Source organism: Lonchura striata, chromosome 3 (genome assembly GCF_046129695.1).
Source record: "Lonchura striata isolate bLonStr1 chromosome 3, bLonStr1.mat, whole genome shotgun sequence".
Taxonomy (NCBI): domain Eukaryota; kingdom Metazoa; phylum Chordata; class Aves; order Passeriformes; family Estrildidae; genus Lonchura; species Lonchura striata.
The window spans coordinates 66,169,944-66,195,559 of NC_134605.1; the positions used below are offsets into that span (position 1 = coordinate 66,169,944).

Genomic DNA, 25,616 nt, shown 5'->3' on the forward strand with positions numbered 1-25,616 from the left:
GGAAAACCGGATCTTCTGGACAGTGTGGATCCGATGGCCTGGCACATCAGAGCCACAAAAATATGATGCTTTAGTTGATACTGGTGCACAGTGTACTCTGATACCATCGGGACATGTGGGGGCAGAGCCTGTTTCCATTGCTGGTGTGACAGGGGGATCACAACAATTGACTCTGGTGGAAGCTGAGGTGAGCCTGACTGGGAAGGAGTGGAAGAAACACCCTATAGTGACTGGCCCAGATGCTCCGTGTATCCTAGGCATAGACTTCCTCCGGAACGGATATTACAAAGACCCAAAGGGACTCAGGTGGGCTTTTGGAATAGCCGCTGTAGAGGCAGAAGACATTAAGCAATTGAACACCTTGCCTGGACTGTCAGAAAACCCCTCTGCAGTAGGACTCCTAAGGGTGGAAGAACAACGCGTGCCAATTGCGACCTCGACAGTGCACCGCCGGCAGTATCGGACGGATTGAGATGCCGTGATCCCCATCCACAAAATGATTCGGGAGCTGGAGAGCCAAGGGGTGGTCAGCAAAACCCACTCACCCTTCAACAGCCCCATCTGGCCTGTGCGCAAATCTGACAAAGAATGGAGATTGACTGTGGACTATCGTGGCTTAAATGAAGTGACTCCACCGCTGAGCGCTGCTGTGCCGGACATGCTGGAACTCCAGTACGAGCTGGAGTCCAAGGCAGCAAAGTGGTATGCCACCATTGATATTGCTAATGCGTTTTTCTCCATTCCTCTGGCAGCAGAATGCAGGCCTCAGTTCGCTTTCACCTGGAGGGGCGTGCAGTACACCTGGAACCGACTGCCCCAGGGGTGGAAACACAGCCCCACCATCTGCCATGGACTGATCCAGGCTGCACTAGAAAAGGGTGAGGCTCCAGAACACCTGCAATACATTGATGACATCATTGTGTGGGGGAGCACAGCGGCAGAAGTGTTTGAGAAAGGTGAGAGGATCATCCAGATACTACTAGAAGCTGGCTTTGCCATCAAGAAGAGCAAAGTCAAGGGACCTGCCCGAGAGATCCAGTTCCTGGGAGTGAAATGGCAAGATGGACGGCGCCAGATTCCCACTGAGGTCATCAACAAGATCACAGCTATGTCCCCACCAACCAGCAAAAAGGAAACACAAGCTTTCCTGGGTGCCATAGGTTTCTGGAGAATGCACATTCCTGAGTATAGCCAGATTGTGAGCCCTCTTTATCTGGTTACCCGAAAGAAGAATGATTTCCACTGGGGCCCTGAGCAGCAACAAGCCTTCACCCAGATCAAGCAGGAGATCGCTCATGCTGTAGCCCTTGGCCCAGTCAGAACGGGACCAGAGGTCAAGAATGTGCTCTACTCTGCAGCCGGGAACCATGGGTTGTCTTGGAGCCTTTGGCAGAAAGTGCCTGGGGAGACTCGAGGCCGACCACTGGGATTCTGGAGCCGAAGTTACAGAGGGTCTGAAGCCAACTACACTCCCACAGAGAAGGAAATCTTGGCTGCCTTTGAAGGAGTTCAAGCCGCCTCGGAGGTAATTGGCACAGAAACACAACTCCTCCTGGCACCCCGACTACCGGTGCTGGGGTGGATGTTTAAAGGAAAGGTTCCCTCTACCCACCATGCCACTGACGCCACATGGAGCAAATGGATTGCCCTCATCACTCAACGCGCCCGTATTGGAAACCTGAATCGCCCTGGGATTTTGGAGATAATTACGAACTGGCCAGAAGGTGAAAACTTTGGTCTCACTGATGATGAGGAGCAGGTACAAGTGGCAAGGGCTGAAGAAGCTCCACCATACAACCAACTACCAGCAGAGGAGACCTGCTACGCTCTTTTCACTGACGGTTCCTGTCGCATCGTAGGGATGAACCGGAAGTGGAAAGCAGCCGTATGGAGCCCCACACGCCAAGTTGCACAAGCTACCGAAGGAGAAGGTGGATCGAGCCAACTCGCTGAACTCAAGGCCGTTCAGCTGGCTCTGGACATTGCTGAAAGGGAGAAGTGGCCAAAGCTCTACCTTTATACTGATTCATGGATGGTAGCCAATGCTCTGTGGGGCTGGCTGGGAAGGTGGAGGAAGGCCAACTGGCAACGTAGAGGAAAGCCAATCTGGGCTGCTGATATATGGAAAGACATTGCCTCTCGGGTGGAAAAGCTGACGGTGAAAGTCCGTCATGTAGATGCCCATGTCCCCAAAAGTCGGGCTAATGAGGAGCACCGGAACAACGAGCAGGTAGATCAGGCAGCAAAAATAGAAGTGTCAAAGATAGACTTAGATTGGCACCATAAGGGGGAGTTGTTCCTGGCTCGATGGGCTCATGATGCCTCAGGTCATCAGGGCAGAGATGCCACCTACAAGTGGGCACGAGACCGAGGGGTGGATCTAACCATGGACAGTGTTTCCCAGGTTATCCATGACTGTGAGACGTGTGCTGCCATCAAACAGGCCAAGAGAGTGAAGCCCCTATAGTATGGTGGGCGGTGGTCCAAGTACAAGTATGGGGAGGCCTGGCAGATTGACTACATCACACTGCCCCAGACACGCCAAGGCAAGCGCTACGTGCTGACCATGGTAGAAGCCACCACTGGATGGCTGGAGACTTTCCCTGTACCTCATGCCACTGCCCGGAACACCATCTTAGGCTTGGAAAAACAAGTCCTGTGGAGACACGGCACCCCTGAGAGAATTGAGTCTGACAACAGCACCCATTTCAAGAACAGCCTTATCAACACCTGGGCCAGAGAACATGGTATCGAATGGATATATCATATTCCCTATCATGCTCCAGCTGCCGGCAAAGTTGAACGGTGCAACGGACTCCTTAAGACTACCCTGAAGGCACTCGGTGGGGGAACATTTAGAAACTGGGAAATTAACCTGGCAAAAGCAACCTGGATGGTCAACACCCGGGGGTCTGTCAATCGAGCTGGCCCTGCTCAGTCAGAACTCTTACACGCAGTAGATGGAGATAAGGTCCCTGTAGTACATATGAAAGGTATTTTAGGGAAAACTGTTTGGATTAATCCCACCTCAGGCAAAGACCAACCCATTCGTGGGATTGTCTTTGCTCAAGGACCTGGTTACACTTGGTGGGTAATGCAGGAAGATGGGGAGACCCGCTGTGTACCACAGGGAAACTTGGTCTTAAGAGAGAACTGGGTGTAAAATTTCATGGTGTGCAGATGGAAATAGAATAAGGGGTGGATAATGTCCTGGGTTGTAAGATAAGCTTGTATTCCATTTGCCATCTGTCGAAGGCGAACCGGTTGGACAGGTTTTTGTTATCTCTCTCAGAGACAATGGTTTGTCCTATAGAGGCAATGGTTTGCTTATACACCATTGACTGATTTAATGAAGGGCTGAAAAAATGTAACACCGTGAGGGGTCCCACCCAGAGGGGGGAAGCAGCTCTCTCTCTTCTTCGCGGGACTCCGAGAGAAGCAGCTCTCTCTCTTCTTCGCGGGACTCCGAGAGAAGCAGCTCTCTCTCTCTGCGCGGGATTCCCGGGGAAAGCAGCTCTCTCTCTCTCTCTCTTCGGCGGCACTCGCAGCGAAGCAGCCGGCGCGCGCAGAGGCGACGGCAGCGGAGCTCAGAGGCAACCCCGGCGCAGAGGAAGACCGGCCCCCACTGCCACCAGATCTTCAGAGGAAAATTATACCCTTCTAAAGATCACCACTTCAGCTGCAACTCATCAACTATTGCAAGGGAAAGCAATTGTCCCAGCAAAACTGTACTGGCATTCCTCAGGTTCTAGACTTTTTCTTTCACTGGTTTTGTTTGTACCGATTGCATTTGCTTTTTTTTTAAATTGTTGTCCAGTTTTCTCCTAGTAAAGAATTGTTACTCCCACTCCCATATCTTTGCCTGAGAGCCTTTTAATTTAAAGATCCTGGTAATTCAGGGGGAGGGGGGTTTGCCGTTCTCCATTGTACAGGAGGCTTTGCCCTCTTTCACAGACTCCTGTCTTGTCTAACCAAGACAGCTGAGTAGAGGGGGAGGAGCATCTCTCACCTGCTGGCCCTGCTCTTCTCAATGCACTACAGGACACCAGTGGCTCTCCTGGCTACCAGAGCACTGTGGCTCGTAGCTTGTCATCCACCGAGACACCCAGGTCCCTCTCTACAGGGATGCTCTCTAAGAGGTCAGCCCCCAGCCTGCATTGTTACTCTAAAATCACCAAGTTTCTTGGAAGGAAAAGAGCACTGATCAAGTAAGTGACTGTGATGAATATTTTTTAAAAATTATTTTCTACAAGCAGAGTTAAATCCTGTTTTGCCTTCATGTGTTACATTTTTAGTTAATAGTGAGAAAGAAGCTTCCAAGCTTGTTATATTTAGCTAGTTAAAATAGACTCTCCCCTTCTTCCTTCCTTGCAAATAACTTCTTGGAATTCCTGTCTGTCTGAATAATTTCTGAGTTTATTGTGTAGAAAGAGAGAATTTCTGGGAGAAGTAAATGGACAGCCCAGACCAAAAATCTGACTTACATATCTAAAATGCTCTCTTAAACAACAGCTTTTCAGAAGAAAAGTGAACTTTATTATTCTTCATTCAAAACTTGTATCTTTATTTCTTACAATAAGATGTTCTTTGCTAAGAATATTACTACTTCCTAATATGGATTGCAGATTTTTAATGTCCTTGTATGAATGTGCTTTTAATATTTGTTAATATAGAAACTTCACATACACTGCCATGTTATACATGAGCCTAACCCCTCATTAATCTACAGCTTGCTCTAAGCTTCTCTGAAGGCTTCAATGTAAAGAGAGAGCTAATAAACTAAGCTGAATTTATGATCAAATCTTTCACTCCTTTTTTTGTCTCTTTGATAAGGTTTGGTATTGTCACTCCACCTGCCAAGTGCTTTTAAGATATCGGCAATAATTTGACATAGTATGTGGTGACATCTTTGTGGATTCTGATTATTTTACATACAACTCTTAATGGACAACAACATAAGAAAACTCCCATTTAAATGTACTAAAGCAAAAGTATTAAAATGTATTTAAAAGCAAATCTAATGATTACTACTATCAGCTTTCACTTTCAGTTTGCATAGAGCAGAGAATAAGACTCTTCTTATGTCAGTAGGGCTAAAAAGACTGCCAACATTGCAAAGGATTTGTTTCATTACAACCCTGACACACTTGTGTGGGTTTCATCCACAAATGCTAAAACAGTGAGATCCTGACCTTCTTCATTGAATTTGGCACTGTTGCCTCTGTTGGTGCTCACGTACTTGTGTATCATGCTGTAATACTGCTCTTGTGAATTAAAGGTATACACAGTTGAAATCTTCTGCCAGTCTTCATTGCTGGGAGTATGAAATGGTGCTGGGTCAGTGGCTTCAAAAAAGCAATATGTATTTCTTTCTGCTAGCTTGGTTGCATGCTCTTTGGCTTTGATCTCAAAGAGTTCCTGTTCTTTTTTTGAGTAAATTTTCCAGAACTTGAGCTGAAGATAGCTGACTGGGGAGCAACAGCGGGTGACACATGTTGAAATCAGCAACACAGTCATGATGCTGGCTATCAGGAACCATCCTATCAGCTTGAAAAAAGGATATATAGGTTAATGATGGTCTTGCATGGTCATATGTGAGAGTATAGAACATAACACTGAAAAAATAAGAAAACTGTAAGCAAAGACACCCTGGAGTGCATGTAACTGTTTGCTTGCTGCCAAAAAAGGGGATCCCATGCATGCAATTCACCCAGATATACAGAGCTTCTGCACCTCTCAGCTGATCTTTTCAGATTGAGGATGAATACTGAAAAGAGAGAAGATGGACATAAGTTATTTACTCAGTTATATCCACCTTTCTTAAGTTTTAAGGCAGGATACTGATGATCAGTTTCTGCAGTTGTGGTCACATTTATGGTACAGAGGGTGCAGAATCACTCTGTGTGCTTTGTGCTGAAAATCAGAGCTCCTGCTGGCTATATTCTTATGGAATGTAGTTACTCTCCCTGATGTCTGAGCCTGCAAAAACAGCTAGTTTTTGCAGAATGCAGAGGAAAGGTTGTGTCCTGTATGTTTTGCAGGCAGGACACAGATTTGGCTATAATATGGGCATTTGTTCTTGTTTTATACCTGATTTTAATACCCTTAGACAAGCCTCAGAGGTCCCAGCAAAGTCAGTATCCTAGTAGATGCTGGTCTCTCCTCTACCCAGGAGTACTTAGCTGGAAGCTCCAGGCAGAGGTCCTGCAACATGCTCTTTTACCTCAGGATGACTTTTTCTTCAAATGAAAAAGTATTGAGTGCTAAACGAAGAGATGTTTTTGTTCTTTTTGGTTCTTAATTTTGTTGAAAGTAGATTGGATATTAAAAATAGTGGCCAGTATTGAAAGTGATCAGTGGTGAAAGTGCAGTAAAAATACACTTTCACTTTTCCTTTTTTTGTTTGACTGGATGTTTGTTTTATATTCCACTGCAATATCAGTAATAGTCAGTTTTCCTTGGTTTTGCTCCTTTCTTACCCTATCTAAAATCAATGGTATAGAGTTTGCCCCTTTCCAGCCTTGCTCTTGGAGAAGCAGCATGCTAAGTATTTATCAAATATAAACACATTTTTGTTTTAATAGACATCTGTACTAAATAGGAACTTACAAAGATTCAAGTAATTATAAACTCTTGTAAACTTAACTCCCTTAACCAACTCTTAATGTTTTCCTGAGGAAAAAGTTGCAAAACATGATTTTCCTACTGGAGTTAAGACAAAATCCACACAAATGTAGAAACAAAACTGGAGTGCTACCATTGAACCAAACAGAAAACAATCTACAAGGGTTACTGTTTTGATAATGCAATTTGCCTTCAGCACTAGAAACTTTAACAAGACAGATATATATTTTAACTATTCTTCTAGAATACAAGTGTGAAATTATTAAGAGATTCAAGAATTGAGATTTATAGTCAAACAAGCTGTTTGCATTTGTTTCTCTTTCCAGACATCTCCTTGCAACAATTCTGTCACATGGAGACACAGCTTCCCCTCCGTGAGTGATCTCAGCTTACCCTCAGCTAATGCTTATTTACAGAAGTTTGAGGTATTCAGAGACATAAAAGGGAGGAGAACTCACACTTCGTCTAAGTTAATTGAGAAGAAAACTTGCTGTGGAAAGTCCCGTTTTCTAGGCTGGCTTCCTGTCCATGATGTTTTGTAAATGACAGTGACAAATCATTACCATGCAAACATGCGAAACCAGAAAGTTTCGTAAAAATACACCTATTTCTTTTCTATTGCTGCTTTTTTGCCAATGAATTTTGGCTAGCCAATTGCTTTTGGTACATGATATTATATAACAAAAAGAGAAGGACTGCTTACAGTCCCCAGCAGACACCACTATGCATTGAGCAGCCAGGGTTGAAGCCCATAGTGTGAGGAGAAGAGCAGCGAGGCTTTACCTGGGACTGAGCCTGAAGGCTGACCCATTCACTTGATATCTTTGCTGATAACTCCTTATCACAGGGCATTTTGAACAGCGTTTCTTGGGTGTAATTTCCCTTAAATTTCTGCAAGAGTCTTGCTGTCAGGTTGCTCCCGCTGGCCGCACACTCGTAGAAGTCTGCTCCAAGCAGGGCCACCGCTATCCAGGTGAGCGGGGCCACCGAGGCTTTGGCTGTCATCAGCACCAACAGCTGGCAGAAGCTGGCACAGGTTCCCCGGGGACTGCGCTGGAGATGTTTCTCTGGAGAGCACGTGCCTGTAAACAGGCGCCATGTCCGGGCACTCACCATGTAGCCGAGCAGCAAGAGGACAAAGGCAGGTGCTAAGAGAAAGGAAGAACCATACAGCATGTTCCCAGAGTTGCAGGGACACTTGAACACCACAGATGAGAAGATGTGCTCGCTGCCAGCCGTCAGCAGGGACACAATGCTGTAACTCAGAGTGGACTGGTGATGGATGCAGAAATCCAATGCCTTACGTAACCTATCCATTTTCTGCCTCTCCTTGCTTTGAGAAGAGCAAAATCTCTGTCAGAAAAGGAAAAAGGAGAGACAAGTCTCCTGCAGCTCCCACAGCCTAGAGAGGCTTGCACAGCTTTCAGTTTCTTTTGGTGGTAGTGATGCAATGAGGCAAAAAAATAGCCCTTCATAGAGGAAATAACAGTCAGGGCACAGTCAAGCAGAATCCACACTGGAAAACCATTCCAGTTATCAACAGCAAGACAATGAAGAGATTTGTTTCTATAAAAATAGTTTGTGTTTGTCCACACATACATTGTAACTAGCAATGGCTTAAACCTCATCACCTTTTCAGTGAGGCACCAGATTCAAAGTGTGAATAAAATGTGAGAAAACCACCCAGAACCATATACAGATTTTTATCCTGCCTTATTTTTAGCAATACAATATGGCTTGTTCTCTTATGGAAGAAAATTCAACTATAATGTCAATTTTTCAAGATAATAAATCTATTTTTTTAAAGTAGTTATGTTGGAAATTATATAATCTTACATTTTTTTTACTTTAAAGTACATTAAATCATGGATTTGCTTGTCTTTGCCAAGGGGAAGGGCAGCTGGACCTTGTAGTTTGTTTAATCTTTAAACTGCTGCAGCTTTGGGACTTGCTGGACAAGGCCTGATAAATACCAATTTTAAAAAAGGGTGTTTTGGAAGTCAGGAATTTGAAAATTCACAGTTCCCATTTCAGCTCTTTGGGCAGCTGAGAGGATGGCACAGAGGCTCCAGAGCAGGCAGCATTGGTTTCAGGTGGCTGCTGGGCTTAGAGCAGATGTGCCGTGCTCAGAGCCAACCTGCTGCTGCAGCAGAGGAGAACGTGCTGCTAAATGAGATGCTAGTTTTGGCCTGCAGGAGCCCTTGTTATTATGCTGCAGTATAATATAATGACATAGCAATCAAAAAAGGATGTAAAACCAGAAAGAATTAGTCAGACTAAAGGTTAGTCTGGCCACATCTCAGTTACAGCCAATAGCTGAGAGGGGAGCACAGGGACAGGGAAAGCAAGTTTGGCAATGCTTTCACAACCTGTGTGATTTCAGGGATTTCCTTTGTATCTAATGCCTTTTGTTTTAACTCATGCAGACTTACTGGCATCTAAAATATTGTATAGCAAGCATGCTTAACCTTCATTAGAACCTAACACTATCCATTTGATGTCCACAAGATCTGGAAGGGAAAGAGAAAAAGGAATGCATCCTTTACATTTCCATCACCTCAACATAGCCCTCTCTTTTCCAGGCTGGAGAAACCCTAATATAATCATTCCTCATCTGATGTATATCTTTATATCCTTTCTTTATCCATGTTGCCGCCTGAACTGTTCTCTAGGATTCAGGCATCATTTTTCACATGAGAGGAAACAGGAAGCATACCAGATTTCTAGTGCATTGAAGATGCAACTGAATCACAGTTTGCTACAAGAGAATACTGACATTTGCCTTTTATATCCTAGAAATAATTTATATACTTTTAAAAATCACCCATTAATTGATATTTTAACAGGATATGTATTATAATAAGAAGCCCTTCAGTCCCTGAGAGATAACCTCAGCAAGCTCAGAGTCTATCAGTGTATACTGTCCACAACAGTATGCATGAAGGTAGGATTTGGTATCACTCTGAACACAATTTCTTCTCTACTGAATTAGATATGTCATTTTGCTTTCTGATCAGATAGCCTAAGCAAGTATCTCACCAGTTCTTTAAAGCAGTGGTTAATTTTTAAATATAGAGAATAACTATACATTATTGGCAAGTTTGGTTAACCTAGTTAGAGGTAGTTAGAGACAGAGGTTAGAAGGCCATGAAACCAGAATTCACTATACCTGAAAAAGTCTTAGCAGATGCCCCATACATGGAAGTGTTCCAGGACAGCTGGATGAGGTTTTAAGCTGCTTTGTTTTGTGGAAATTGTCCCTGCCCATGGCAGGAGGGGTGGAACTGGATGTTCTTTAAGGACCCTTCCAGCCCAAACTTTTTGGTGATTCTGTGATTCTCTGTCAGCATGGCAGAAGAAACAGATGCAATGTGAAATTGCTGCAAGGAGACATCCTGACAAAGACAGGGACATGGGCTGCCTCCAAGAACCACTGGTTTAACAAGAGAGGCAAAGGACCAGAGGCAGATCCCTGGAACAAATTACGACCACACAGGGTAAGTGTAGAGCTAAGAAACCCTGCTACTTCTCTTTCTGAGCCTAATTTTAGCAGTGTTTTATTTATCTGTAATAAAATATGATTTCAGGAACCAGCTTCTTGGGAAAAGGGAGGGGAGCTCTGCATGAAAAAGGATTAACCCTCCTCTAAGAAAACATGTTTCCAGTAAATATTCATAGAGTGGTGGGTGAGGGAAGAGAGACCACCCTAGTTGGGAAGTGGGGGAGCAGCTGTGCTGGCAGCCAAGTGGGTGCAGGAGTGGCCAGAGTGAGGCCAGCTGGTGGCAGCTTTGGGAGCTGGGGAGAAGACCAAGGGTGTGAGGAGCTGTGAGGCCAGGGAATTACAGAGCCCCTGTTCACTCAGAGCTCTCTCTCTTCCTAGGGCATCTCTTTCTTGCCCTCTAAATTAACACTTGTCTGGCCACAACAGCTGCAAAGCATTATATGGAAAGTATTCAGAAAAACAGCTTTCCGTTAAAGGATCCAAAATTCCAATTTTATGGTTGTTTTTACATTGATTTGCATTAAATTTCATGTCTTCCAAGGGGGATGGGAACAGTGTGAGAATTTAAAAGACGGGCTTTTTTAGAACAAAATGCTATTTTTTTACCTGAAACATCTTTCTGCTTTGAAATATTCTTTATTAAAATAAAGAGGTCAGCTGAAAACAAGTGGACTTGTTTAATATTTTATTTTCTCCTTGACATTTTAACTTCTGTCCTTTCACTTGCAGGTGAATAATTCCCAAACATTTCCTAGGTGGAAGAAGTTGTAGTCTGAACTTATTCTGTGGTTCCATAAAATGCATAATACTGGTCATAAATGCAGCGTGTGTTAGTGTAAGTGCACTGAAGGGCTTTACCAGTGCATATTGTGAAGATCTTGTTTTAGTTATGTTAGTAAGTCCTTACAGTAGGTTATTTTAAATTTTTTTTTCTGGAACTTTTTCTACTTGTTCAGAATAGCCAAGGACTGGTTTTGTTTTCCTACAAGTCATGCTCCTTCCAGCTGTTACATCCAAGGCCCATCCTATCCTAAATTCCTTCCATTAGTCTTATAAAGCTCAACTTCCTCTTCATATTAATACTGCAGTATCTTGTACATTCATGGTTGCAATGGAAAAGGGCACACCTGCACTGGTTTTATGTTTATAAGAATTGGACTTCTTCAACTGAAAGAGATTTAAGCTCCATTTCTCCAGTTCAGAAAGACACATGAATAATAAGTATTTTTATTCTATTCTTATAATGCCTTTTGTCTCATTCTGGGTGAAATTAATGATGAAAATGTTGGAGGTCCTGTCCACAAGCAGCTCTGCACCTACCCTCCAGGTGGGCTGACCTCCCCCAGAGGCCCATTGCCTCACTTTGTGAAACTGAGGAAATTATTCTGACTTTATGGTTGAACCAGTCTTCTTACAAGTTTAGGAAGTGTCATGCAGCTCAGCGGCACCACATAAATCAATAATAGTTAGTATAACAGCAGCCTGAGAAGTAGCACTGTGCCTGGGCATGCACAGCTTACAAGCATTTGTGTACATTATACTGCTATTTTAAGGCATTACATTTATTAGCAGTTTTTGGCTGAAAATGAATCTTAGCGGGCAGGAAAGGAACAGGTCTGGAAAACCAAGCATGGCTCTGCAAGAGGCTCTGATGGGTGAGCTCTGGTACAGAGTCACATAAGCTATGGCACTAACTGTCCCTTGCATGTCTCATTTCTGTATGGGAAGGTCCTGTGACCCAGTCCAAATGTCCCACAGCGATCAGCTACATGAGGGTTTTACTGCCATAAAAAAATTGATGTGATTCTTTAAAGCTGTCTGCAGATTAAATTACAAATATTTGCTGAACTTATAAGAAAGAAGCATAGGATTAGAAGGGTAGAAGTTGTCATGTTTTATGACGAAATTAAGTAGCCTTGGTGAGGCAGATTATAGTTAAGACTAATTGGGCAAATCACCCTGGGTAGTTAACTAGTCAATTCTAAGAACTAAAAGTTCCATCTTTTTTATTTACTATGGAAAATGAAATGCCATAAAATTACTTTGCAAATTTGAGCACGTTAAGCCCAAAATATTTCTATGCTCTTATTATACATGTTTTGTTTTCCATGTGTCCTTGCTTTCTTCAGGTTATACCATCCCTCCTTGCTGCCTTGGAATTGCTGCATAGCTGAGAGTTCACAGAGTCATAGAATGGTCTTGGTTGGAAAAGACTTGAAAAATCACCTGGCTCCAACCTTCCTGCCATGTACTGGGAACCTTCCACTAGACCAGGGCACTCAGGACCCCATCCAGTCCGGTCTTGAACACTTCCAGGGATGGGGCAGAACCTCTCTGGGTGATCTGTTCCAGAGCCTCACCACCCCCACAGTAAAGAATTTCTTCTTGATATCTAATCTCAATCTGTCTTCTTTCATCTTAAGGCCATTCCCCCTTGTCCTAAGATTTCATCTGTTCCACTCTGTGTGGGCGTATGTGTGTGTCCTAATGGTAGCTGATCATGCGCTACAAAACATGCTCTGTACTTTTCCATTCAATTAATCCTTCTTTCTCTTTTCAAACTTGAACAAATTAACTAGTTCATGGTAGTACACCACTGTCTCCAGTTTCCCATCTCAGGTTCCTTTGCTGCCAAAATTTTGTTGCTCATAGAATTTTTTCTAACAGTAATGCGGCCCAAGAATTGAGATACTATCCTTTTCAAAGTTGTCAAATAAATGAAAAGTTTCTGGCTTCTGATCCTCAACCTCCCTTGCTCATATATTTTTCCTAATTAATCTAATCCTTAGCTACAGAATACCCAAGCTGTTTCAGCTCACGACTACTGTACAAGCTGTGTCAGGCTCTCTGGTAACCGTGTCTGGCTTGTATTAAAGGCTGAATTCTGTTACACTCAACAGCACTTGAGTGTGTACTTTCCATTTTTTTAAAAATGGGAAGATATGATTTAAAAGGAAAGAATGATATATGGGACATAGGAGAAAACATTCCCAGTTGCCTATAATTTATGTTAGCAGCAACTTTCAAAGTCTCTCAATCTGCCTTCATTTATTCTCTAATGTTCAAATACTCCATCATCATTGTCTTTTTTTTTTTTTTTTTTTTTTTTTTTTTTTTTTTTTTGCCTGGATTAGCAGCTATATTTTATAGCATTATTGAACATCTTCTATTCCTCTAGCTTCCATAAAGACAGAGTTCTTCAATTTCCCTTCCAAGGACTCTGGTTCTCTGCCCATTTCCCCATTGCTACAAACATGCAGCTGGGTCCACCAGAGGAAACTCCATGACAAACTTAGTAAGTGAAAGACTACAATTACTTTACTTGGTCAAAATAAGGTTTATACCATATAAAATAGACAAGCATGAGAGAAGTGAATACAGTTCTAGACTACAATTAATAGTAAAGATCAGCTATAAATATTGTAGTATCTTTACTAGATCATGGAGAAACTTGGCCTTCCTTAGCATGTCCCAGAGAGTTCAGCTCCTCATCCCAAGGACTGTCCTGTTCTTTAGGGATAAAAAGAAATGCATATGCTGATCACCTATTCCTTCTTGCCACAGGGTGAATTCATCTAGCTTACTCTCACAGCAGTGTGGCAGTGTAGCGAAGTTTTCATACCCCAGTCCTCCTCAGATTTTTTTCACTGCCATTTCCTGTAGGCATATCCAATAGGCCCAGCTTTCCTGGCATTCCTCACTTCCTATGTTATGGTTATAATGAAGACAAAGTGGGAAGACAGGGGTTTTATACTCGTGATTTTAGAAGCCATCACCTCCTTGAAGAATGCCTTCCAACTGGAGGTAGGTACAAAGCTAGACTGAGTAGGGAATGTTTGGTGAAAAAATTTATGTCAATATTTTGGGGTCAGTCATAAACTCATATATACTTATTATGGATTACTGTTCATGGTAACAGAGCCCTGGGGTTGGAGTGGGAGTTTTCCTCCTGATTGTCCCAAGGTCAGTTAGGAAACCAATAAAATCACTGATGGTTTTGGACACAAGTCAGAGGGGTAAAAGGTCACAACACCATGCTAAATGTCTTATACAATAATGCATTTCAGCTAGCAATTTTTCTCTGTGTCCTAAATTTCTGGAAAATCATCATAAATGTTGTGAATGCTTTATCAGCCTAAAGAACCTGCCAGGAAAGGTAGCATCTGGGGAAAATGCTATGCATGCATTTTGCTGAAGGAATGCACTCATATGTTGTGTAGTTGTGTCCAGTCTCCTGCCTGTCTGAAGCATGGAATAGTTTTGTTCCTTATTTGATAGGGTCCAGGCTTCTTATTTGAAGTTCTTTGACATTGTTTCAAGTTGGAAAACAGTCTTTATTCTGATAATAACAATATTATCAGATAACAACACAGACATATCCAGCACTGGATTGTGCAGGCCTTTTGCTGCAGAGTGCTCCTGGAGTCAGCTGCCAAGAAAGGACAGAAAGTGACATTTTGGCTTCATTAACTCAGTCTGACTTACCAGCCTGAAGTTACCCTACTGATTTTAACAGACTAGCCAGAGCACAGGGATTGAAATTAGACAAAAGTATTTATGATCCAAACTGAGCCTTTTGCAGACCAAGTAAATGTGTACGTAATGGCCCGGTGCAGAAATACAGCTATTTTCCAAATTCTATATGGTTTCAAACACTAAGAAAATGCTTTTCATCAGTGGAAAATCCATAGACCAACAGAATTTCAGACACATAACTCTTCAGAATAAGCTTTCATCTTACAAGTTTTGAGAAATGAAGTAATGTGCTCCTTTCCCTTTGCTTCCTTGAGTCACAATGATGTATATAGCATAGATAGACATTTTTTGGCTGGACTCAAAAAAATAATTGAAAGAATCTAAGAACCAGATTCCGCTTCCACCCTCAAACATATACATCACTACCTGTGGGCTGAATTGTCATTCACTTTGTTCAGAATACAGTGAATTAACTTTAGACTACATTAGACTGCAGTCCTGAAATGAAGCATGCATGATTGAAGAGCAGCTACTGAAGAGAAATTGAGTGAAGTCAGCAGGGTCTCAGATGAACACAGGAATGCATCCACATACACTGAGTTCTTGAAAAGCCACTTTTTCCTGTGGCCAGATATGCAGAAAATGAACATTTTCAGAAATGAAAAAGACGCAGAATACGAATGGGAGCAGAGGCATGTGCCAGAAACACCTCAGTTTTTTTACTCTATTTAAAACAGGGAGCGAAAAATAACTTTGCTGCTGGGTGCCATGCAGTGACATTTCAGAAGCTGTCCAGTATACCCAGGCTAGATGAACCCAGTGCTAAATGCTTCTAGCATGGACACAGAACCCACCAAGGCTGCTTCTCTTCTGCAGCTCAAAGGATGTGAAGGTGAGTAGAGCATTCTCTCCTGCATAAGCAAGTGTGGAGGAGCACCATCTTTCTACAGCCCTCTCACAAGCCAGTAGGGCTGTTGGGCTGATCCCATTTACCTATTTGTCCTCACTGCACTTCCTAGTAAAGCAAGGGCAGCTTGGATTTTTCAGGGTCCTGCCGCCTGAGGCCTTGAACTGTTTCTTTTCTGCAACACAGACACTTCTAACTGACCTCTGATTGCTCATGCCACATTATTGATGGCATCTGTTCTTCAATTTGTTTCAAAATAAAAATAAAAAAAAAATTACAGTCCTTGGCAAGGAATGAGAGAGGCAAGAATGGGAAAAAAGAGTGGAAACAGAACCACTGGAGAGGGCCTTTTTAAAGGCTCTGGCCTGGAAAAGAATAACTAAGGATTCTTTTCATATCTAAAAGACAGTCAACACAATTAAGGCTTAATTTGCTTTTTTAGTTGCTCAATCTGCATCAAAGTCACATCTGTGCAAGTGGAGTTCAGAGCAGCGAGTAATGACAGTTATATACACATAAATCCTTGACAGATGCAAACCAAGCACAGGCTGCAAAACCCCTGGATGCACACTTTATGCTGAAACGGGTCTGGTCTCTCATTGAGGAGGGTCAGGCTGCTGCATTTCATTTCCATTTACAGTATCATTACACACACACACCATTCATTTGAATGCTGGTCTGCTTTAAAAGCAGCTTTAAGACCTGGCTGTGAGCATGGGCAGCTCTTGCAGCCTCCTGTTTCCCTTGGACTGCTGGAACAGTGCAGAGAAGTGTAGCGTAAATGAGAGCTAACGTGCAAAACCATACTTTAATTGCTAATCTCTGCAGTTTCACTTGACAGCTACACAAATCCCATGCTAGAACTTAAGAGACACACTACACAGCAGACAAAGAATTACAGGCATTTCTTAGTCTTCTAGACTACAGGGTGGCTTTGTGGTTGTTCAAAGCAATAGCAAATTGACACAGGAGAAATGTGCATAGACATGAAATAAACTCTTGATTTTTTTGGTGTTTCATGGCAAATAATAGTATCACCTAATATTGGAAAACTAACGGTGTCTTTAAAATTGAACATAAGCCCAACACCTATTTTTGCATGTGTTTTTGTCATCACAGTGCAAAGGCAGAAGTAAAGAGATTTCCAGTTATCCACAGCCTGTCACAGTTTAGTTGCTTTCAGCAGGCACCACTACCAACCTGGAGCTGTACAGGTGATACTCCCCAGGCTCAGCTCCTTTTGCCTTAAGAAACAAAGTGAGTGAATTGAAATAGGCAATTATCCACCTCACATGTCCTTTGCAGTCAGGGAAAAGGAGGAGGGATGTCTTGAAGGTGTTCCAATGTCTTAGGTGAGCTGAGTTACTGTCTGAAGGGCTTCATAATCCAGAGACTATGCATGGATCAGAAATTAACTGGGTACCTAAATCTTTGCTCAGATAAAATGTAACCAATTTAATTTAATAAATCCAGGCATTGGGGACTGCAGTAGGGATTATTTATGGGAATTCAGTGCTCTGAACTGACTCAGGAGCTGGAATCTAGTGAAAATATTCTGACCTATTCACTGAAGATTTTAGACAAGGAAAGCTCATCACATGTCAAAATACAGACTTGCAGAAGGCTTAACAGGAGTAATGTAGATAATATACATTTAAATGGTGTAAAGAAGAGGAAGTAAAGGTTTGTGGTTTGAACCAAGTGTTGATGAACAGAATTACTGTAATTATCAGGAAAAACATTTAAATAAAAGAAAAACAACTTTTCCATAGAGATAATTGTAATGCTTTTATTTTGCAAATGTACTGAAGAATTGTTTTTCTGTAAAGACATACAGAATGTCTTCTGTAAAGACATACAAAATTGTTTTTCTATAAAGACATATGCTCCAATTCCACCGTTTCCATTTTCTTAAATAGCTATGAGTTTTGAAATTAGTTTAATGAACAGGGGGGAATATATGTGGAGATGTCAAACTTATTTTTGTCATAAACCACATGATTCCATTTACCACTAATCCTCAAATAATTGACCTGGGGCCACCAAGATCTTGCAGTACCTTGCTGGTACTTTATAGAGAACAGGCTGTTCACAAAATTTTAACTGTTCTCTTTCTAGCCATTTGAAAAATAAAAATACATTAAATACTTCCTTAATACATACTTTTCCATACTGGCAGTTGCTGAGGTTACCACAGGATTGCTTTGGTTCTTTGTATTTTTAAAATTACATATGGAAGGGCAGTGATCTAGGACATTATTTCCCTACTAAGATGTGCTTAAAACTGTAGAAAACTTTATTGAAACCCTGCCTTGTTAAATGGAGAACAGACCCTACAAAATTCAGCATTCTACAGCCTACACTTGGCTAAAATATAAATGGTTTTATTTTCCTGAGAATTGCATTCTGTTCTACTTTGAGTTAAATCCATATTTGCCTTCTAGTACTAGTGATGTGCCTGTTACTTGGCAAGCACTGACATGATTGTCATTTCCCCACTATGCCAGATTGTAAAGCATGGAAGAGATGGGACAATATAAGGGTCTGCAATAATGATACAGGGGTGTCCCATATTGAGCCATTCTTTGGTTTGGCAGAGAGAAATGAAGTCTACTGCTAAGATCTGCCTTGTATGTTTTTGAATGTCCTTGTCTTAGGAGAATGTCCAGAGATATCCATAGCAGCCTGAAATAAAAACTCACTACATGCAAATCAAAAAAAGACCTTAGGAAAAAAACTATTGAGAGGGCTTTTTTCACCAAAAAATTAATTACAACTTTACATTACTGAACTCTGATGAACAAAGACATTCCCTCAGATGTGAGGCCCAACTCAAAACACAAAGGAGGAGTACTTATTAAGTACCGATTTTTCTGAGATATTAATTTCTTGCCCTATTCTTTAATCCCTTCTGGTCTGAAAACAGTCTTTCCCCAGATGTTTTTGGAATGTTTCAAAAAAATAAAAGAAAATAAAAAAGAGAAGATATAAACTTTGGCCCTATTAGGGTTAATGTTTTTGCATAGACATATATGACCATAAACTGGTCAACTAATAGAGGTCTTCTGCTAACATTGTGACTGAGAACAGGAAGAATACAGCCACAATAATATACAGCTGTCTACTAAAAGTATTGCATACAGACATCTTTGGCCATGCAGTCTCTTGGCCTTCTGAAAATACGTGAGCTGCATTGCTAGCATGGCAAAAAATATAGCAATGTTAAGAATTAGAAAGAGGCGAGTATAAGAAGCTGATATTGATGGGGTACTTCGAGCAGTTGCCACCATCTGTGCCAGCCCTGATCGGCCTTTGATTGACACCCCAGTTTTGTGTTTCACATAAGTGATATCTGCAAAGTCCATAAGATCTTTCATTTCCTCATCTTCATCTACAGGCAACTCTTTTTGTGCTTGAGTCTGTGCCTTTTGTCGCACTTTTCTTTCATTTACCTCAATCTGTGCAAAAATGTCAGGAACGGCATCAACAAATTTGTAGCCTTTGGCTACTTTTCTGTTTTTCTTTGCTCTGCCATGCTGCTGCTGCCTCTGTGAGATCGCAAATATCCTGTCAATGGCCTCCTCTGTCTGTCTCTTATCTGAAAACCTCAGTAGGCGCTCAGCAGTCTTCCTAAAGCTGGCCGTGTTGCGTACACGAGACAGGATCTGCTTCTCAAGCTGCTGGAAGACTGGCTTAAAATGTTGCAGGTTCCTCTCCACGATCCCTACGTAGTCCTTCACTTCTGGCACTGTGGAGCTCCTAATGGCAGAGGCTCGGTCAAAGACAATTTTCTGGCGGTCTGCAATAACCTGTGCAAAGGCAGAGCGGGAGCCATCCTCGACGGGCCACAAGTACACAGCGTAGGCGTGCTCACCAGTGGTCACAAAAACATCCAGCTGCGGGGAATCTCCACGAGCGGTGAAGCTTTGCACGTCCACAGAGGGCCCGATGAAAAGGTAGATGGCCCTCGTGACGGGGTGCCGCAGCAGGGTCGTTACATTCACGTAGTTTGTTCCATTGTAGGGGTAGCCCCGGGGATACATCCTCGAGGCAATGGTGGCTTTCTCACTGTGGCCAGTGTCGTCCATCCAGTACATCTTATATATCCCATCACGGTGCCTAATAAAGGCCCCATGGATATCATCAACAACTGTTTCTTCAAAAGGCACATCCACATTGTGGAAGAAACTGGTTGCTGCCTCCAGAGGGCTGTCATCTTCTAGGTGGATTTGGTCCACTAGCAACAGAAGCTGGGGATGGAGAAGTATAAGGTTTCGTTGCAATTTTCTTAGCTTCAGTTTAGGATTGTATGCACCCACTCCTTCTCCCCGGATAAAAACCACCCCGCTTCTCTCTGTGGCGGCAACCACTCGTCCCTGACAGTCACCAGCCAAGTCACGTTTATATTTAAGCCACTTTGAGGAACAGTCTTCTGTAATCTGCCCTTCCCATGGGGAGAAGCAGCTCTTAGACACAGCAGGGGAAAACATCAACACATTATTAAAAAAAGTATATTTTGGCCCATACAGAGCTTCTGTTATGAAAGGTACGCCATTGGGAGCAAAAGTGAAGGAGTTCTGGTCTGGATGTTCGTGGCCAGCATTAAAGTTCCTCCACCCTTTGATCCACTCTTTGTACTTGTTCTTATGAACAATATCGTATATTGCACGTCCTCCCAGCTTTCCTGACTTGAAGGAAAGGAAAGGCCTGTTGATTTCAGCTGGCAAAGCACTTCCATAAGTTACCACTCCCCAGTCCTCAAAATAATGCAGCTTAGGAACCCCATAGTCTGGTGGAGGTACAGAGCGTAAACTTGCATCATACCTGCAAAAAAAAGATGGGAAAAATGGGGTCAAAAATCTGATTCCACTATCAGCACTTGTACAAAACTCAAAAAACCATTCACTAACTACACTAAGGAGTAAGCCAACAATATAAAGCCCACAGTTATGCTTCCGAATAATATAGCTGTAATTGTTATTCAGCATACTAGTCCCTATACAAATTTGTTGTGCGCTTTTTACAGAACAATAGCTGAAAGCATCTGGTCTGCATTTAAAGCAAGCAGTTTTTCCACAGTTCAAAAATGAAGAGTACCACTAGTTTCTAACTAGCCATGTCCTAGATAGTCATAAAACTACCAACTATAACATAGATCTTTAAAAAAGGCAGATTAGACCAGGCTGCAGACACTTTCTAGACATCAGCATTTGTGCCCATTTACCGACTACTTAACAAAGGGAAGAAGAATATTTGTTTCCCCAAAATGATTATTACAGAAGTCTGTAGTCTTCAAACAGAATAGGCAATAAATTAAAAATTAATGAAAAGGCATTTGGAAAGTTCAATGTTTATTATTTGTATCAGTTAATGTATATTATTCTCTTTCTCCAAACTAGACTGAAGAAAAATTTTCATGGTCTTTCTTGTATGAATTGTAAGATATAAGACATTTTGTTTAGAAAGAAGCCTCAATTCCAGAAAATATTAAAATGATTACAATTTTATCTATGGGAGTTAAAACAACAAAAATCCAACCCAAAACTTAACCTTCTGGCATTGTTTTTAATCAACCAAAATAAATAAAACCATATTAAGCCCACTAACATTTCTGTTAGATGGTTCTAGAATCAGATTTATTCTCACAACTAACCAGGAGTTTTTGGCAGGCCCTAGAGAGTCCCAGAATTTCCATAGAGACACAGGAGAAAACAGTGATGGGATGATGTTCTAGAGGAGAGATTCTGTATTTTCCAAGTAACAAGATGAAGGCTGCTTGGAGCCTAACAAGGATGCACTCTAATGTGCACATCATAAGTGCAAACCAACAGATTCTCAATAAGATTTTTCTTGCAAAAGAGAAAGAGCTACACTGACTCCTTGAAAATATAGTTATTACCTCCACAAAAAAAGGAAATTAATATGTGGATCTAAAGCTTCTTGAATCTTTTGATTTCTTACTTTTAGAAGATTGACATAGAAGTTAGCATAGCTGTAAATTGCATGGAAAAATATCCATCTAGCCATCTAGCATGGCATATTTTCCAAGCACAGCTTGCTAATTAGTGTGCAAATCCTGTTAACACTAGTCTTACTGCTTGCATTAGTCTTAAAAGGAAGTTTATACTATTTTACAGAATTTTTGAATGAAAACTAAGCTTTAAATATTCACCTAATTCATTATGAAAGAACACAACAGGATTAAACTCCATTAGAACAGACCAAATTAAATAAAGAATACATACAGGCAAATTTTCAGTTCCTTTGGAATAGCCTATAGTCTATGAAAGCAATAGACAGTGGAAAGAAACCATAAAAACAGATGTAGGACAAGACCAGGTTGTTCCCTGTGGCAACCTGTGATAAGTGAAGAAGTTCTTCTGTGCCTCATGACGCTGGGTGACACACGGACAGCCTAAGCCCGGCCTGTATGGTGCACATCTGAAAATAATGAATTATCACTAACAGCAAACAGCTGCCAGGTTCCTTTTGAGCCCACTCATTCCCTTTCATACCAGAGAAATTCAGTGTGGAGAGTGCACCACCTCTGCCCTTTGGATGGTGTGCCCGGGCCCTCCACCACTCGGTTCCTTCTGATCTGCTCTGCCAGCCAGTTCCCACTGCCATTGCGCATGACAAACTTGTCGAGAAACACCAGCTGGCTCTCTGGCCCGTAGAACCAGTTATAGTTGGAATCCGCGATGGCCACAGTTCTCTGGAACCCTTGGGAAAAAGCAAAAAGGAGAAAGAACAAATAAGCACACAAAGATGCTTTTGAAGGGCATGCTGTGAAGCCAAGTGGTGCAAACAGAAGCAGCCTTTTCTGATGTTTATAGACCTGCTTGTAAATGAGCCATAAATAGGTTACACAGGAGTGGTTTCCTTCTGCTGCAGCTAACTTGAATATTCACCTTTCTTCTTTGGTTTTGGGCTACAGACAGCCAAAGTACTACACAAAATGTAAGATGCAATCCACTTCCTCTCCTCACTCAAGTCTGGCAAAGGTAACTTTTCCCTTTACAGCTTTATGTTTTTATGGGAATCTATACTCTGCAAAGGAATAAACCAGAGGTGCCCCCAAACAATCAGCTTCACCTTGAAACCACCAGTGTGAGTTCATTTTGCTCTTAGGAACCTCTTCCCAAAGAGTGCCTGAGGTCTCACATGGAGACAGGACAATTCCTTATGTACTTGTGCTGGCATACCAAAGCTGCATTCAGCCCCCCTCGCATACATGGATAGATCTGGGGTTCCAAGAGAGTTATCTAAGTTTTTTTAACCTGGAATTTGAGCAAAGTAAGGTCCTAATTAAGTGTCCTGCAAATAAGCAATACAAGGGGCAACAGCTTTAAACTGAAAGAGGGTAGACCTAGTCTAGAAATGAGGAAGAGGTTCTTTCCTGTGGGGATAGTGAGGCACACGAACAGGTTGTGAAGTTGTGGATGCTCCACTCCTGGTAGTGTTTAAGGCTAGGCTGGATGGGGCTTTGAGCAGCCTGTGTTAGTGGAAGGGGTCCCTCATTAATAAGCAGTTACTGTTTTGATAACTGTTGAAGGTAAAACCCAGGGAAATGGTTATTTTGGAAAGAATCTAAGTAGAGTGCTGTTTTAAAATGGCCTATTTAAAGCATGAAATTTATTGCTGCTTCAAAAATAAAGAGATTAATCTTCATTCACCCAAAGGACCTACCAGGCAGGACAGTCCTGTACATAAATGCAAAGTGCTGCTTGAGCCAGGGGTGGCTGAAGTGATTGATGTCAAAATGCCTTTGGACAAGAAACATGTACTGAAACAGTGATCTGGTTGTGTAGCTGCCATAAGCCACCCCTTCATAGAGGGAGCCATCTGTGACCTCCTGTAGCAGGACTACTGACTTCTCCATGATTGCCAGCACTTGCTTGGTCCACAAGTAAGCTTCCTGAAGGTAGCCTGAAAGAAAAAGACGATGGCAAAACTAATTACAACACAATAGTTCACATATGGTGCTGTCTGTACTTCCACAGTGGGATCCTTCACAGCAAGAAATTTGCAGTTCAGAATCTATACTACAACCTACTGCTGCAGCATCCCTGTACTTCTAAGGTGAAAAATAAAATGCTATATTTAAATGCAGAAAAGCAAGGTCATATGAGCATCAGAAAATCTATCAAACACAATTTTTTGCCAATAATATGGGGTTATGCTTTACAACTTAAAAAGAAAATTTCCTTAACTCATTCAGGACATGCAAAAAAGGAAAGAGCCAAACCAAGACTATTTATTCCATTTCAAATTAAAGCTGTATGAAAACATACCAATGACCCCACTAGAGGGCTCCAATAATGCAACAATTCTGATCAGTCATTTTTCACTGGCAGATCACCAGCATGGCAAGGAGAGCCACAGAGACTAAAAAAGTTAAAAAGTTCACATTTGAGCTGCAGTTAACTGATATGATGATGAGCTAACTCATGCTCTATTTTAAGACTTACTCTGTTCTACTTATATTTTCAGTTTGTTGTACAATCTAAAGGGTTATCCAAATAAAAGGTATTTTGGAAGAGTTTTGCATGGGTAATTCCAAAAGTAGGTTCCTCAATTCCAGAATAAAATTAATCTTCCCAGCAGATAAATTCTCAGCATCCACATATACATGACCTATGCAATTTCAGTTTTTCTAAATAAAAGCATTTCAGAAATTTTACTGTTTTGGTCTGCTCTACACAAATCAGGACCTGGGAACTTCTTCCCTGGGAACTTTCTACATGAGAAACCTTCTCAGCGCCAGTCTGCTTTCACTAAGCCCAAGCATGAGGGCCTCAGCACCCCATTTATGTATTGCAGAAGTCAGCACTTGGAGTCCAGTCAAGAAAAGGCTTTTTGGATTGAGTAGCAAGAGAGGTAGGACTAAAGATCAACTGCCTCGTGCTTCTACGTGGCAGATAGGTGTTCTCCCAGTTCAAAGTATCTGGACACAGACTAAACCAGACTTAATTCCACCCTATAGCAAAGCCCAGCTGGCATATGTTACACCTCACTATGTGGTGAAGCAGTGCCTGGCTGAATGAAGCACATGTGCTAAGGGAGTAGGAGCTTCATTCAATCCTGTTACTCAGTGTTTCATCTCATTGCCACCAACACTGTATTTATGTTCAGCAGAGCGATGAGTAACTCAGGCATCCTACCAGTCAAGGCTGCCAAATCCTGCTCAGTTAACAGAGACAAAAAAAACCCAAAAAAACCAAAACAAACCAAAACCAAACCAAACCAAAAAAAAAAAACAAAAACCAAAAAACCCCAAAAAACCCCACAGTGTCTAAGCAAAACAGACAACCTGAGTCTATCACTTTAAATGTACTTTAAATGCCTGGCTGAAGAGAAAACTGTGATGGGGAAGGCCTGAGCAACAGTGGCAGTGGTACTACTTACTTCTACTTCACTCATAGCTATTAAGACACTCTTTCATTACTCTTCATGGAGCTGGCAGCACAGTGGTATTTCAGAATAAAATTCTGAATTTTTCCACTCCTGTTTTCCCTTGTGACATAAAAGGGAAGCTATGACTGCCTCAAGAATGTTATTTGCCATGGTTCAGCACAGTGCCTTTATCACTGTAATGCATTAATGTTCTCTTTACTTCGGGTATATTTATGCTATAATGCTACACTTGTAGTACACTAAAAGGATAATAATACATTGAAATGAAAATATTAAAAGAATCAACATCCTGTCAGGCTACATGACAAACCAGAAAAAAATCTCACCTAAATTTAGAAGTATATAAGCCATCTATCTATATCTATCAAGGCTTTACTCCAGTTCCTATTTTGAACATCTGAGTGTTTAAGTGCAAAGAGTTTGCCGTACACATGCCTAGAATTAACTTAAATGAGCTTCATTTTTCATTTCTTTGGCAACATTTACATTCTTTTAAATTGGCTGTTTAGACTCTACAAGCTTCAATAGCTGAATTGTGTTTAAACTTACTAGTTGGAATTTAAACCTTCTGTGAGAAAGGTCTACACTGGGATACACTGTTTGCAATTGGTATGTATCTGATACAGAAGCATAACATGTTCATCCCTTTTCTCCCTTGCTTTTTATTTCTCCTTCAGATTATTTTCATTC

The 25,616-nt window shown here is 41.8% G+C and overlaps 2 protein-coding genes across 3 annotated transcripts in view; both read right to left on the reverse strand.

Annotated features, from left to right (window-relative positions):
• Window positions 1–5,130: 5,130 nt before the first annotated feature.
• Window positions 5,131–8,034, reverse strand: CALHM6 (calcium homeostasis modulator family member 6). The gene is made up of 2 exons (XM_021555524.2): window positions 7,408–8,034; window positions 5,131–5,547 (listed from the first exon to the last, which is right to left on the reverse strand). Exons 1-2 carry the CDS (start codon window positions 7,939–7,941, stop codon window positions 5,131–5,133), a joined length of 951 nt encoding a protein of 316 aa, XP_021411199.2. The 5' UTR covers window positions 7,942–8,034.
• A 9,756-nt stretch (window positions 8,035–17,790) lies between these two features.
• DSE (dermatan sulfate epimerase) overlaps window positions 17,791–25,616 on the reverse strand; it is a 33,397-nt gene continuing 25,571 nt past the window's right edge. Inside the window, exons 4-6 of one of the 2 annotated variants that reach the window (XM_021555512.3) lie at window positions 23,199–23,438; window positions 22,025–22,232; window positions 17,791–20,333 (exon numbers count right to left, since the gene is read on the reverse strand). In XM_021555512.3, coding sequence (XP_021411187.2) covers window positions 18,578–20,333; window positions 22,025–22,232; window positions 23,199–23,438 — 2,204 coding nt within the window. In that variant the 3' untranslated portion in view covers window positions 17,791–18,577. The remainder of the gene's footprint in view (window positions 20,334–22,024; window positions 22,233–23,198; window positions 23,439–25,616) is intronic. The other variant, XM_031504387.2, reaches the window with a different exon arrangement.

Coding starts and splice junctions, on each gene's coding strand:
- CALHM6 (XM_021555524.2), bottom strand. CDS start 7,941: ATGGATAGGTTACGTAAGGCATTGGATTTCTGCATCCATCACCAGTCC. Junction 5,548..7,407: donor GCCTTCAGGCTCAGTCCCAG/GTAAAGCCTCGC, acceptor CCTTTTTTCAAG/CTGATAGGATGGTTCCTGAT.